The 14,585-nt window shown below is 36.1% G+C and overlaps 3 protein-coding genes and 1 long non-coding RNA gene across 7 annotated transcripts; 2 read left to right on the forward strand and 2 right to left on the reverse strand.

The window, feature by feature from the left end:
* The first annotated feature begins 491 nt into the window (after positions 1 to 491).
* On the forward strand, positions 492 to 3,053 carry LOC110421293 (Protein phosphatase 2C family protein). 2 transcript variants are annotated; one of them, XM_021434857.2, is made up of 6 exons: positions 492 to 1,090; positions 1,287 to 1,603; positions 1,725 to 2,036; positions 2,121 to 2,238; positions 2,335 to 2,558; positions 2,683 to 3,053. In XM_021434857.2, exons 2-6 carry the CDS (start codon positions 1,358 to 1,360, stop codon positions 2,914 to 2,916), a joined length of 1,134 nt encoding a protein of 377 aa, XP_021290532.1. In that variant the 5' UTR covers positions 492 to 1,090; positions 1,287 to 1,357; the 3' UTR covers positions 2,917 to 3,053. The 2 variants fall into 2 exon arrangements, with proteins under 2 accessions (XP_021290532.1, XP_021290531.1); XM_021434856.2 differs by having other exon boundaries at positions 496 to 1,090; positions 1,309 to 1,603.
* Positions 3,054 to 3,625: 572 nt separating this feature from the next.
* On the forward strand, positions 3,626 to 5,828 carry LOC110421847 (uncharacterized). Of its 3 annotated transcripts, none has more exons than XM_021435537.2 (8): positions 3,626 to 3,952; positions 4,039 to 4,187; positions 4,286 to 4,363; positions 4,451 to 4,495; positions 4,582 to 4,626; positions 4,747 to 4,798; positions 4,941 to 5,037; positions 5,403 to 5,534. In XM_021435537.2, the coding sequence occupies exons 1-8, from the start codon at positions 3,655 to 3,657 to the stop codon at positions 5,404 to 5,406; spliced, it is 768 nt and encodes a 255-aa protein (XP_021291212.1). In that variant the 5' UTR covers positions 3,626 to 3,654; the 3' UTR covers positions 5,407 to 5,534. The 3 variants fall into 3 exon arrangements, with proteins under 3 accessions (XP_021291212.1, XP_021291210.1, XP_021291211.1); XM_021435535.2 differs by having other exon boundaries at positions 3,627 to 3,952; positions 5,392 to 5,828; XM_021435536.2 differs by having other exon boundaries at positions 3,627 to 3,952; positions 4,039 to 4,169; positions 5,392 to 5,828.
* A 771-nt stretch (positions 5,829 to 6,599) lies between these two features.
* Positions 6,600 to 10,758, reverse strand: LOC110421294 (lipase class 3 family protein). Its single transcript, XM_021434858.2, has 8 exons — positions 10,616 to 10,758; positions 10,120 to 10,510; positions 9,817 to 10,014; positions 8,890 to 9,162; positions 8,387 to 8,489; positions 7,926 to 8,044; positions 7,640 to 7,816; positions 6,600 to 7,389 (listed from the first exon to the last, which is right to left on the reverse strand). Exons 2-8 carry the CDS (start codon positions 10,420 to 10,422, stop codon positions 6,631 to 6,633), a joined length of 1,932 nt encoding a protein of 643 aa, XP_021290533.1. The 5' UTR covers positions 10,423 to 10,510; positions 10,616 to 10,758; the 3' UTR covers positions 6,600 to 6,630.
* A 2,683-nt stretch (positions 10,759 to 13,441) lies between these two features.
* Positions 13,442 to 14,233, reverse strand: LOC110421680 (uncharacterized). The gene is made up of 2 exons (XR_002445651.2): positions 14,095 to 14,233; positions 13,442 to 13,846 (listed from the first exon to the last, which is right to left on the reverse strand). It is a non-coding gene; the product is annotated as an uncharacterized LOC110421680 (long non-coding RNA).
* Between the last annotated feature and the right edge of the window lie 352 nt (positions 14,234 to 14,585).

The raw sequence follows: 14,585 nt of genomic DNA on the forward strand, positions 1-14,585 counted from the left end.
GAAAGACTATTATCAAATAAATTTAATACGTGGTTCAAAAATTTTGGTATTATAAAATTTTCTTGACATAATTGAAATCCCAAAATTTAAATGATTATAGAATAAATAAAAATAGACATTATATCGCATGATACGTTAAATATATAAAAATTTTATTAAATTTTTACGTTAAACATCAAATATGGATATACATATAATCATGTAAAATTAAAGCAAGTTTCTCAATCCAGCGGTGAATTTTGTTCTAAGGGTCTCAATCATGCCTCTCACTCCATGGTCCCTTAATTCGGCTGGCTAACTGGTAGCCATGTGTTTAGTGTTTCTCGTTGGAGCTTGGAAAAAATAAAAAATAAAATTATCATTATCTTTTAAATGCTATTAATTTATTGATAGTGGCTCATAACATCATTAATTTAGTTGGAATGTTGGTCATCTCCATATTTTTAACGTACTAAAGCTTTCACAATCACTGCTTCTATTAACTACTCTGATTAATACTATTTTTATCTCCAACCATATTCATCCACGAAAATATTTTATTTAATTACCGTTCATTGATTTGTTAATAAAAAAATTTTACAAGCTTCTGGCCGACTTTTTCATTATATATTCTTGTTAATCGAAATCTTTAAGGTTTAATTTCAATCTTGTTTTCGATCTTTAAACTTCCAACGTAATATTAAATAATAAATTTTAGAGCAGGATGCTTAAAATATAACGAATTCCTTACTTGTTGATATTCTTAATGATGTTATGTTTTGTATGAAATTGTTTTCCAAAATGTCCAAACTACCCATTGTTTTTGCATTATTCAGCAGTAAAATCAATGATATTTTGGTCCTTTTGACCCCCTGCTGCTTATGGTTGCTTTCTGTGAAGATATACATTACCTACGTACACTAGGCTTGCAGTTTTGTTGGACAAAAAGAAATGGAGTACAAGCAATTCGGGACTTCTTCTTCTCCAAGAATCAGACGGGTTCAATCAAGTGACGCAAGATTCCGGCCATCAACATCGGAGTTACCAAGGAATCGTTTGGTTTCAGCCATATAGCTGATCGTTTTATTGAATCAAAACCCTGGAAAACAAGGTATATGACATAGATATATATATAGAGTTGATCGTTTTCTTTCTTGTTCTACATTTCTTTGAGAGTTAGCCTGTCAGTTATGGGTTATGAAAGATGAATTCTTTGAATGGAAAATGGAAAGCTTTAAGGGTATTCATGCAGTTAAAGAAAAACCATAGATACATATTCTGAGCCGGTAAATTTTCTGTATGTTTAGTCATTTTTTGTTGGTAAAGCAGGAGTCTTTCGCTTGTTGAATCAAGGGGCTGAAACAAGAACATAGAAGCGATGGTGCTTATCCCATCATTTCTCGATGGATTGGCAAGAACAGTTTCGATCAAGAAAGGGAGGAATGGTGGTCAGACGGATGTTGGAAGAGAAGCAGCGGAAACCATGGCCAAAGATGCAAAGAAGAATGAACTGATGAGGAGTTCCTCTGGTACAGTCAAGTCCATCAAGTCGAGCAATTTTGCCTCCGTCTGCTCCAAGAGAGGACAGAAAGGAATCAACCAGGATTGCGCAGTGGTCTGGGAGGTATATATAAATCTAAACTTTATAAAGATCAGTTTCTTTAAATTGTAAACAGCTGTTTTGTTGCTTTTTTTGGGTTGTTCCTTCTGATTAATTTGATGAGTATGGTTTTTTTCCTTTGTAGGAATTTGGATGCCAAGAAGACATGATCTTCTGCGGTATCTTCGATGGGCATGGACCTTGGGGCCATGTTGTAGCCAAAAGGGTTAGGGAATCAGTGCCTTCTTCTTTACTATGCAACTGGCAGAAAAATCTTGCCTTAACTTCACTTGGTCAGGAATTGGACATGGAAGTACTGAACAGAAGTATTCATCAGTTTGATGTCTGGAAGCAATCTTGCTTGCAAACTTATGCTGACATTGACCTTGAGCTTAAACAGCATCCTGGGATAGATTCTTTCCGTAGTGGGACTACAGCCTTGACAATCATCAAACAGGTAGGTATACACATGATTAGCAATATATAATTTCTGTTTTTGTTCATAAACAACCTACCTAATTTCTTCCTGTTGATTTACTAGGGTGAACATCTTGTTATAGCAAATGTTGGGGATTCTCGGGCGGTCCTGGCAACCACCTCAGATGATGGCAATTTGGTACCACTCCAGCTTACAGTTGACTTCAAGCCTAACATCCCCGGTTAGGACCCTCTCCATTTCTCCCTTTGATTTAACTAGTACCCTTTTTCTCCCAGCTTTTGAGGATCTTATTTCTTGATTATGTTGATGCTAACAGAGGAGGCTGAAAGGATAACACAGTCGAAGGGTCTAGTCTTTTGTTTAAGAGATGAACCTGGGGTGTACAGGGTCTGGATGCCTAATGGGAACACACCAGGGCTAGCTCTATCAAGAGCCTTCGGTGACTACTGCGTCAAAGAGTTTGGGCTCATTTCTGTGCCTGATGTGACCCAAAGAAACATAACAGGCAGAGACCAATTTGTCATTTTAGCAACAGATGGGGTATGCAACTTCTTCCGTGGCAGCTCCCTTTCTCTTTTCTTCTCGTTTTCTTTTGCCTTGTAGACAAAGAAGAGCGAGTAATCACCAATGGTTTTTCTTCTTTTTTTGGGATATTGCTGCTTAGGTGTGGGATGTTGTTTCCAACCAAGAAGCAGTGGAGATTGTTTCTTCAGCAGAAGATAGGGAAAAATCAGCCAAAAAATTGGTTCAATGTGCCATCCGAGCATGGAAATATAAGAAAAGAGGCATTGCCATGGATGATATGTCGGCTATCTGCCTCTTCTTTCACCCCACGCTGTCTCGAGAGGTCAACCTCGTCAAGGCCTCCAAAAAAGCTGGAATGAAGAAACTTGCCTAACTGCTTGTTGGCCATTGCCTTTCTCTTTAGGTGATTCTATCTGTTAGCTCTATTGTAATATATTATGTATGGATGTAAACCTGTTCGAAAGAGCTCATAAGCTGCATCTGCCTCAGCAGATGCTTTCAAGTTTCAAATACATTCAATCTCTCAGTAGATTCGTTACTTAATTTCACATCATATAAGATAAATAAAAAATTCTGTAAAACTTATAAACATGAATATTACACGTCTTATTAAATTAATCTTTTAAAAAAAATATAATGATTTCATGATAAAATGATTTAAAAATAAATTCACATTACGTCAAACTACTCTAATGAAAGACAAGCAAAATAAATTTTTAAAAAATTTATAAATATAGATACTATACACTATCAAGTTAATTTTTTTTAAAAAAAAAATAATTTCGTGACATAATGTATAATATTTATAAATTATTGTTTAAACATAAAATATCACATCATAAATATATAATAATAAAAATTTATAAATCTTTTAAAATTATAAATATTTATTTATCGGAGCAAGAATATTAATAAATTTGACAAAAGAAGAATGTTAAAAGACGTAATATTGTATTCACGAGCCCGTCACGTGACTTCTGTCCTAGTTCTAATTGACAAAAACACCCCCATCCTTTGTCCGATTGCCAACTTTGTCCAATCAAAAATGGGCCGTGGCCCATTGCAACATAAGCTCCAAAGTCCACGCCATCTCGCTCTCGGCCTCTCTCCCATGTCCAATTTTCTCTTTCTCTCTCTCCCTCTCTCTCTCGTATCCACCACACTCCCGAGTATCCGCGCGTTTCGTTTACGCGCCTCCACACTCTGGCCGATCTCTTTCTTGACTCCAACCTCTTCCTTCACTGCCCGCGGCAAATTTCTCCGGATACCTTCTCCGATAATGAACTCCAACTCGAAACTCACCACCACTCAACCAGAGCTGAGTCAGCTCGACGACTTGTCCGATTTCGAGAAGCTCCTGTCACCGAGCGGTCACATCTCTATATGCGGCTTCGGTTCCCTCCTCTCTGGTATGTACAGTTAGTTAAGCTACCAATCGTTTTGATGATCGTCACCACGATTCATTGATCATCGCTTTATTGATTCTCGAGAGCAGAACGAAGCGCAAGAAGTACGTTTCCGAATCTGTTAAACTTCAGAGCGGCGAATTTGAACGGATTTAGGCGCGTATTCGCTCACGTCGCTCCAATTTTCTTCGACCGCGGCATCGCCAAGCCAGAAACCACGGTTTTTATCCTATGTTTGGTTGCTGAGAAAACGATGAAAATGAATTACTATCATTTCCTACTTATTTGAAACAATTTTAGGTGGCAAATGTTGAATTTTGATGTAATTAATTTCAGGAGATTTCAAGCTTAAGTGTAGAGCCTTGTGAAGGGGAGACCCTCATTGTTACAGTATTTGAGATTCAAAAATCAGAGGTATTTCTTTCTTCCTTGTTTCAAAATTTTGAATATTTGAGCTGAAAGATTTCATCTTTTACATATATATGTTGCTCTGTAAGTTAGATTCCAGCTTTCATGGAAAGGGAACTCGAGTTCCGATTTCTAGCTGTAAGTTCCTTTGTACTTGATTTCGTGCTTGGCTATCCATTTTATTGCTTCAATGGTTATTGTGGATTTCCTTGTTTCTCTTACAGGTCTTGCCTGAAACACTTGATGGGGAGCCCTTTTCCAATCCTGCGGTGTGTGAAATTTGATTACTTTCTTCTTTTCATGGCAGTATGCTCAAAGGGTTTATATGTTAGGTTGAGTTCTCACTTTTTTTTTTTTTTGGTTTATTTTTGTTTGGAATATCAATGCAGGTGCTTTGCGCTCGTTATAGTGATGAGGAATTCTTTCAAATTAGATGCAAAGGTAGCTTCTTGACTTCACCGATATTACAGTTATGGTGGGTGCATGTGACTCTGTGGTTGTGAGGGAAAGAAAGGATGGATTTTTATTAGTTCTTGATATTGCTTCAATGGTATTTGTAACAAAAGCTTGTATCTTTGAACAGGAAGTAAGGACATTTATTTCCAGCATTATGGTCGATACAACATCGATAAGATTTGGCAAGATGATATCTTGCCATGCCGTGTTTATCTCAGACACTGGTATGTACTGATTTTTCTATGAATGCACATCTTATTCTGTAATCTTACAACGTATAACCCTTGTGTTGAATGGGTAACACAAAGCCATTTTGGAGAAAGTAGTGGGTTGTCAATCCATTAGCAAATAATTAGCTCACTGCTTAGTTTCGAGATTGTTAATAAGCCATCTGAACCCTTTTATATCCTTAATTCTTTGATGTTTGATTCAATGAATTTCAGCATACGGTCATATGAATTAGTATCCAAGAAAATATTCATGGATTTCCCAGCACTGAGTGTTCTGGTAGGACTAGGAGCATAGAATTGCTGATCTGTTCTATCTTGCTAATGCATTGATTTATTGTACTCTTTAAGTGTATTGGCAGCTAAGAATCTTAGTGATATTGCCTACAACAACTTTCTGGATCATACGTATCTCGGGGACCGAACAACCACCATCCGAACATATTTGGCAACAACGGGTTCAGGCATCATGGAAGAGGAGCCTCCGGAATCTCTCAAATCTCGCTATGGTGGTTAATATAAAACAAATTGACAGGCTATCCTTCTGAAAGGCTGTTGCATTTTGCCATTACAAGCTGCAACTATATTTTGGTGCTGACCGCCAAAAGAAAATTGTTTCAATAAAAATGACTCTTTGCTTCATTGTTGCCCCCTTCAACTGGCCTAGGGGGCCAAACTAAACAGGGTTGATTGTATAACTTTCCAAGTTATTTGTCAAAGGATTCTTACGTCTTTGAGGTGGGTATTGAGAAGAAAACTTAAAAGTCTATCACTGACTTATTTCCCAAGCTTTTTGCTCCAGATTTTGGTCAAATTTCCATGCGAGACCTGTCAAGAAGATAACCAGACATTTTTGAGGTTTAAGGATTTACGAAAATGCCCAGTTTTACATATCAGGAAATATTTGGAAGTTTTTGTGGAAGTTTGTGAGCCCAGCCCCGAGAGGCGTGGCTTCCAAAAATTGACGGGCGAGTCCCACCTAAGTAGGGCAGAACTCACTCGCCTTGAAAGAGTGTGTTCGATGTACAAGGTGTTGGCACGACCCGCCATCTCAATACGATCATTGACGAGTCACCCTCCACCCCTGACAGGACAGGTTACGCCCTGTCTATCATCCCCATGCAATATCTATAGACGGAGCTTTGCTCCTTATGTTCCAAAGCCTGTCGATGTGGGATTTCGTTGCTCGCATGACTGGGTCAAGCTCCCACATGCAAGTATATCGCTAATTGAAAGACCTTGAGTCCATTTATATATATATATATATATATATATAATCTCGTATTAAATTTGAATACAATCATTAAGTCATTTGAATTTAAATTTTTTAAAATTATATTATTTAAATTTAAAAAATTATTAAATTAATAATATTTAAACTTAAATTGTTACAAATATTTTTTGAACATATTTAATCTAATGTGATTTTCATATTACACTTATGAGATCGTAAACTTATAAAATGAGTCTTGATTGTGATTGCGATAAATTTAACTTTTTGAAAATAATGTAATTTAGCGTCGAGAAGTTACTGAAAAAACTATAAAATATGACAAATGTGCAATTAAGATTCTTTTACTACTATGTTATTCAATCTTGTAAAACTTCATAACTACACGCTTCATCTTTTTCAAGTTCACTAATTAACAATTCCATCATTTTCTTATACATGGGCATATAGTGATCATTAATCATTGTTCTCGATAGCCGGATCTTACTGTACAGTTCTCGAGGTGTTTCATATATACCGACATGCTCATCATTGGACCCATCATTGTCTAGGTTAGCAGCGTCAGAGGATGATGGTACAGAAACGATATGCATGACCCTGCCTGGGGGATAGAAGCGCAGGTTCTCTGAGGTATCCGAGGAAGGGATAGTATTTTTACTTTCCGATACATCAGCGAGAACATTCTCCTCTTCTGTAATTTCTTTCGCCACAGCTGCTTCTTCTGCACGGGCCTGAAGATCGACTTCACTCTCCCGCCTCTTGAGCTCCTTCTCTAGTTCGTACCACAACTCACCACCAGTGATTTCATCCACCGAAGATGTAGTAATAACTCTATCCACTGTGATCAGGGGCTCATCTTCATCTGTGTCATCACGCCCCGAACCACCACTGGAACAACATTCCACTTTGGTTTGTACTCGGTCTATTGTAACCACTTCAGTCACAAGGGCTTCAGAGCTTCTTTCAGATATTACTGAAGCTTCAGTCATATCATCCCCTTTAGGACTCAATGCTGGACCCACATTTCGACGGCGGGGACCCATGCAAGACCATGAAGATAGAGATGAGTGGCTTCTGACAACAGCTTGGGCAACATTCTGTGCACCCTTCATGACAACCTGAAGTTTAAAAAGAAGAAGTCACCCATCATATCCAAAACCAGAATACCTCATGAACATAAAATTGAAATGTGCATCTAGATTCTTAAACTCATCAAGCATTATGATTAGGAGAGATGCTCAAACTACAGGCCAACACTTAAGGAAGCCCCTATATCAACATGCAATTTTTATCAGACAACGGAATTGCCCATCTCAATAAACCAACAAAGTTGGAGGATCTCATTAAACAGGGGATTATCAATTTTACCTTAGTGCTGCTAGAAACTGGTCGAAGAAGAGCACCAGCACCAGCAACTCTGGCTTTGGCACTAGCTATAGAGGGAAGACGAGAACCCAGAGCAGTAGCAGAACGGTAAACAACATTAAGGACCCTAGTATGTTCAACCTGATCCCGCAAATCATTTAACCAGGATGATGCTGTAACCTGATGATAACAACTTTTTAGGTAAGGATCCTCATAACATGGTAGATTCTAACCATAACAAACAAGTGTTTTAACATTTGTGTTCTATGGAGGAGAACATAAAAAACACCTCAGTCCGAAGGTCATCAACTGATGAAGCTGAAAATGTAGGCACTAAATCAGATCCATTGATGATAGTTGTAATGAAGTGCTTGCCTGACTCTGCTAAATCCCATGTCATACAGGCAGCTGTAATATAAAACCTTTGACCATTTAGAAAGGAGCAGTGTAATTTTAAAAGGGATAAAAAAGCCTCATTAAGTACATCTCACTAGAACGTTTCTGCAAAAGGAGAGCTTGAAACACAATTTTAACAACATACAAATTAAAGCCTTCCACCTCTGTCTCCATTCTTTATCTCTTACAGGACTATACAGTTATCATCCATACATCAAAATTATAAGTGAGAAAAGCAAGCCAATTTGGCTATTTGTTGTTGACAGAATATTTCATTTGGAGAATGGGAAAACACATCAGTAAACACATTGAGACTAGCTTACTTATGAAACAGTAATATGCTGAATCATTTACCTGGGGCAAATGTAAAACAAGTGCTAGAGGCAAATTCTTTCTGTTCACGAAGAATGTATGTTAATAATGCTGCTGTGCCACCTCCAAGCGAATGCCCAACAATCTGACAATGAAACAAAACATTAGGTACAGAATTTATAAATATGTTCCACTCATTATATCACAAAAGTATATAATTTTAACAGCAAGATTACAGAAACGCTTAACAAAAAAAAGGCAAGATTACTAAAACAAAACTAAGAGGAACGAACCTACAATTAAGTTCAAGAAAGCCAGACATCAAGGACAAAAAACCAACAGTAATGAGGCATTAGCAAAATATACACGATCTAGTTGAGAAGATGAAGAATCATACTTACGGGGAATTACAAAGACACTAAAAAATGCAAAAGACATTGTTTATGTTGAATCAATCAGAAAACTCTGCATCTAAATAGCTATGAAAATAGAGGTTATAAATATTTGCAATGACTATGACTTTAAATTGAATGATTAAAAATTACCTTGACTTTGTAATCAGGATATTCACCAAGAGCCTTGAGCAGGCACGGGGCAGTGAGCTTTGCAATCCAACGAGCTGCAGCAACCATTCCGCAGTGAGCATATCCTAAAACAAGATTGCTAATCCCACCATCATGTAAAACTGAATGGTGGAAAGGCACCACTGCACCAGTTGCTGCTGTTAGTGTATCTTTAATGCTATGAGTACCACGAATCAATAGAAGGAAACACTTTGAATTTTTATCACATATAATTGTGAAAGCAGGCTTCAATAGCTGCAAGAATTATTCCAAAAAATATATTAATGCCCTCATAGAAGAGCTAGAACTGCAGTATTACAGACAAGAACAGTTGGAAAGAACGCACACTACGCATCAATCCTCAGTAACACAAAATTTGCTTCGTAAAATCAACCAGTCAATGCCAAGTTGGATTTCTAATAAACCAAAAGCAAATGGAAATGATAAAAGAATCAAGCTGGAGGAGAAGTAGTCAACAATCTCTAAGGCTACATAGACTATGGTGAGAGGTAAGCCATTTCCACAAAGCCTAAGAAATGGGAATTCCACATGGATATACTAGACTACATCAACCACGAACAAAGATGCTCCCTTGGTTCTTAACTTCCTTACTTTACCTAAGTTTGATAAAAATGGTTAATCTTTTACGCCTTTCTCTCACTCTTTCCCCCAGAACTAAGTCTCAATATATATTTTACCTGGCACTTAAGCTGAGATATTCATTCAGTATTCCGATTTGTTATCACAAGGAGACTCCTAACATTGAACCAGCAAGAAAACAATGAGCTGACTAAGTCTTCTTAACGGACTGGTAGGCCGTAACATGCTCAATTCATCAAACAATAAGCTTGTCCTTTAAACTATAAAGCTAAAACAAACGAATAAATGCTTTGAAAAGGGTAAACTTACGCCAGCTTTGGGCTTGTGAAGAAGAACATCTTCCAGTGAGAAACCGGCGGACTCTAAAAACACAGGAAAAGGCTTCTTCGAGAAAAGCATACAAAGAGTTAACAACCGTAGCAGATTATTCAACTCCCTTTTAATCTCTAGGCCTTTAAGTTCTACACAATTATTTCCTGCATATACACTCGCCACTTGCAAATTTCCCTAACAAATTAAAAAAAAAAAAAGAACGTTTTTTTTAGAACAAAATTTTTAATTTTTACCTAAGAGAATTAACTGAAATTAAGCAAGCGCGTGCAGGAAACGAACCTGCCTCCGCATAAGATAATTGATGCCAAAAGCCAAGTCGCCGATTGGCCATTTCCCGAGAGTCTCCGAGTAGGTGAACCTCAGAGTCTCCGATATCGTGGCGATTGCTTCCAGCCACGTGGCAGGCGCTTGAACTGGTCTTCGCGCTATCCTCCTCTTCACCGATCTGCTCGATTTCGATAAATCTTCGTCTTCGTCTTCTTCTCCGCCTCCTCCTACACCTTTGGCTGCAGATTTCCTTAACCAGACGTAGTACAATACCACCACCGCCCCCGCTGCCGTCGCCATTGTCCCCGCTGCCATCGTCTCAGCTTTCCAGATCTCTCAGGCGATAAAGCAACAGATTCAAGATCGTCCAATGTACACAATCATCCCCCCGCTGATTCCTCCTCTACAAAAATCAAAACAAAAATACAAACTTTTATTTATACTCTTAAAAAAAAAAACATCTTTTTTGTTTAAAGTTGTTGGAAGTTGCAGAGGAAAGAGAAGAAACCATCAACAAAACGGAGAAGCTCGAATGACTAAAAAGGACTGAAACTTTTTACAAATTGACGAGAAAAGTGCCGTTTCTACTGCGGAATCAGGGAGGGCTTTTTTGTCCGTTTGCAAAAAACAAGCAGATAGCGATTGGGAGGGCGCGCACGTTAGGCATCCGTTAAGCAACTGAATTACTAAAATATATTAACTTACTGGATTTAAAAAAAATAGAAGGATCGACACGGTGCGTTTTATTTGAGGTGGGGTCCATCAAGGGCCCACCAATTTGCTGGATCCAACACAGGCTTATAATTGAGTGGTCCCTGGGCCCATGAATCGTGGGGTTAATGAAGCCTAAAAAAGAGCCCCAAATTTGTGGGGCTGTGGGCACCGAAAACTCTTTTTTATTTGAAGGTCCTTTTGAATGTTTTACGTGGTCCAAGCTTTGAGTCATGTTAAAAAACATAAATGATATTATTAATTATACTTCTTTGGTTCTTTTATTTATTTTTCTTTTTTTAAAATATTTCTAAATATAAAATCATATATTTTATATATTATAATTGTTTTTCCATATTAAAAAGCATTTAACTCTGCATTATTAAAACAATTTCAAATTTTAGTACAAAATATATTAAAATTGAAGCTTTTGTCTTAATTTCCGTAAGTGACAAAAGAAGTATTTTTTTTGGTATAATATTTTATGAGAAGCATATTAGAATAAAATAAGATTGATTGAAGGTGACATTGAAACGACTAGCGAAAAAGTGAAAACATAAGAGCGCTTAATTGTTTGATAGTTACTTTCTTGTTGCTAATTTATTGCTTAATGTTTCTTACACGTCTTCAATTTTATGCTAATCATGGTCATAAAATAAAAACGATCCTAATCGAGTCTATGACTATGAAAATTATAATACGTAATGGAATATAAAAGTAAACCAAAATAAATTATTAAAAAATTTTAAAAAAGTACAATTTAAATTTTTTTTTTCAGTGTCTTAACAAATGACAGTTAATTTATATGTATTTTTAGTTTTAGTTTGTAAGATTTGAACACCATGCCTTGCTTGGCATTGCTTTGGTTTTTTCTTCTTTTTTCTTTAAATAGGAGGAAAGCCCTAAGTTTCCTAGTTAAAACTCTCATGGAGTCCTAAACAATCTCGAATCCAAATTATCCTCAAGCACTTTTGTTAGGCTTTTCACATTGAATAAGTATGGAAAAGACCTTGATTTTATAAATAGGAATGCTGCACACTTCAATGTGTTAACATTTTATGAAGAAAATAATGAGTTTATGATAGAGTGATATTAAAATTAATATAGACCTAACTTCGATGCCACATTAAGTAATTCTAATGATGGAGCAGATAGGGCGACTCAACTCTCAATGAGTGCATTATGAATTCAAATGAGAAAAAATGTTATAAAATCTTATACGGGATAAAGAACAAAAGAAGTATGAATGATACACACTTTAATAGATTTTTTTTTTTTTAAAAAAAAGATAATGGTTATGTATGACCTTGTAATATAACTAGAAAGTTGTAAAGAGTTGTCGAAAGCTACATGAATTTATTGTATTTAAGACTCCTCCAAATATCTTGATGGGTCTTCGATAAACTGGTGGGAGGACTTGGTCAAGAGAGGTATATGTATATCGTAATCAACACCAATTAGGTGTTGTAATGTTCGCAGAAATAAATGAAAAAGTTAAGAAGAAAAGAGTCCTTAGGTGAGAGTCACATGCAAAAATGATAGAAAATTAAATGCCACTAATGAGTCCCTCTAGCTGGATGATTGATACCAAACTTAGCCACACTTTACCTTTTGCAATTACTCATCAAATGATTGTTTTTTTCTTTTTATTTGCTTGGAAAATCAGGAAATTTAACAGTTGATTGTCATATTTTACATATGAAAATATATAATTATTATATAGTAATTATGAGTAGCATCTTTGGGTTTTGGGTATAACATGAAGATTGGGTTGGTGCTGTTACAAAAATGGGTCAACTGGTAGACTTATGCCCAATATTTCTTAGTCCATTTGCCAAAACCCAAACCCAAAATGGTCCAATGCATTAAACAGAAGGGGAGACTATGAAATAAATACTAGTATTCGGTCTTTTTAGGTTTATAGAATCTCAGATTATTCCCTCTCATTGAAAAGCAATAGCATTACTATTCCTTTACATTTTAGTATAATCTTTGATTCTTAATAACATAAAATTTTTATAATAGTGAGTCATTTATGAAAATTATGATTTTTTTTTTAATTTGTATTCACATGATTTGATAAACAGATGTAACCCTAATATGAAAGTAATTCTATGATGAAATTCTAAGACTATTTCCAATGAAAAAAAGGGTATTAAAAAACAAAAAACCTTCATCGAGTACCATAAAAGGTCTTGATCCTAGAGACTAGAGAGACAACACATAAAATTTTGTCACATAGACTTTGGTATTCCCAAGTCCCCCATTCTACCTAGTTCCACAAAAATGACATTGGATTTTGAATTCCAACTGCTCCAATTGACCTTTTTCCACAGGCATAGGGTGAATTGAATACTTTATGAAATGTGAATCTCCATAATTCCATTATTATTATTATGTTTTCATAGGTTTTAAACCTATAGAATAGCTCAATAAAAAGGCTTTTAGCCCTTTAGATAGTCTTTCCAAGACCTAATGTACGGGCTAACCAGAAGGGAAAAAGAAAACCCCTTATTCTTGGAATCATTTTACACTTCTTTTGTGCCAATTACAATTTCCTAGACACATCCAACAGGCTCTTCCTTTTATAATCAAAAGAGAAAAGTTTAGAATTAGAGGACAATTTGATGAAAATTTTTTGTACATTAAACTCTTCTAGGAGAAATATAAAAGCCATGTGCCATGGCCTCGACCCCATACTAAATTTTGCTTTCTTCATAAACTTGGAAGAAGCAACTGGATCCACCAACCAAGCACACAAAGAATTTATGAAATTTCAAGCTGTTTGTCAACAGTTTGGCAAAAGGTGAACAAAAGAAAAGGGTTTTGGGGAATGGAGAGGTTAAAATTTCTGGCCCAAAGGACCCCATGACAAGGGAGGGGGGCCAAGTTGATACCCTTCTTTCAACCACCCTTTTGACACCTTTTCATAGGCTTGGAGTTCCAACTGGGTATTATTTGAGTGGGTCACACCAGCTGGACGCTCCAGTTTCATGTGATTGAATTCAATACTCTTTCATTGTTAAACCTGTTGAAAATTTCTGATTTCAATGTCAAAAAGAAAATAGTTGATGAATAAAGAACCTGGAAAAGATTGTGTAATCTTGTAAATCTTCAAAACACATTGGGTTTTTCTCTCTAGTTATAACTTTGCATTTGGTATTTCATTACTGCAACATTCTGATGAATGAAAAGATAACACTATGATATCATTTCGTTTAGAAAAAATGATTCTACTCAGAAAGAGATCATCAACCCAATAATATTATAAATCACCTCTTTTCCAATCTCCAATCAATGGTTGGGTTGCAAAAAGGGTTACCATCTAACCCTTTTCTTTTTAGGTCCTCCATTTTCAATCTTTCTATGGATGTCTGATTTGATTCCTTATCTTTTCTGCAATCATCAAAGCAATCTGTCACTTAATATATTCTTACCTTTCATAATACCACAACAACAACAATTGCCTTTTAGGAAAAAGTACCCTAGGAGTTCTAAATTTGTTGCAAAGTATTTGAAATCAAATTATATTCTTAAAAAAAAAAACCCAAAAGATTTTTAACTTTAAAGAGACTAAATGAAAGCTTTTCAGTTATCCCAAAAATAAAATTTTCAGTTAAATTTTTACATTGGGTTTTAAATTCAAAACCCAAAGTGATTTTCTAGATTTTAAAGCCTAAAATTTTGAAACAAAGCCTTAACAGGAACTGGCTAAAAGCCCCCATAGAAACATTCTCAGAGGTTGAACTTCGCCACATGGCAAAACC

The sequence above is a fragment of the Theobroma umbraticum genome, unplaced genomic scaffold, assembly GCF_002168275.2.
Source record: "Theobroma umbraticum cultivar Fairchild unplaced genomic scaffold, ASM216827v3 scaffold_130.0, whole genome shotgun sequence".
NCBI lineage: Eukaryota > Viridiplantae > Streptophyta > Magnoliopsida > Malvales > Malvaceae > Theobroma > Theobroma umbraticum.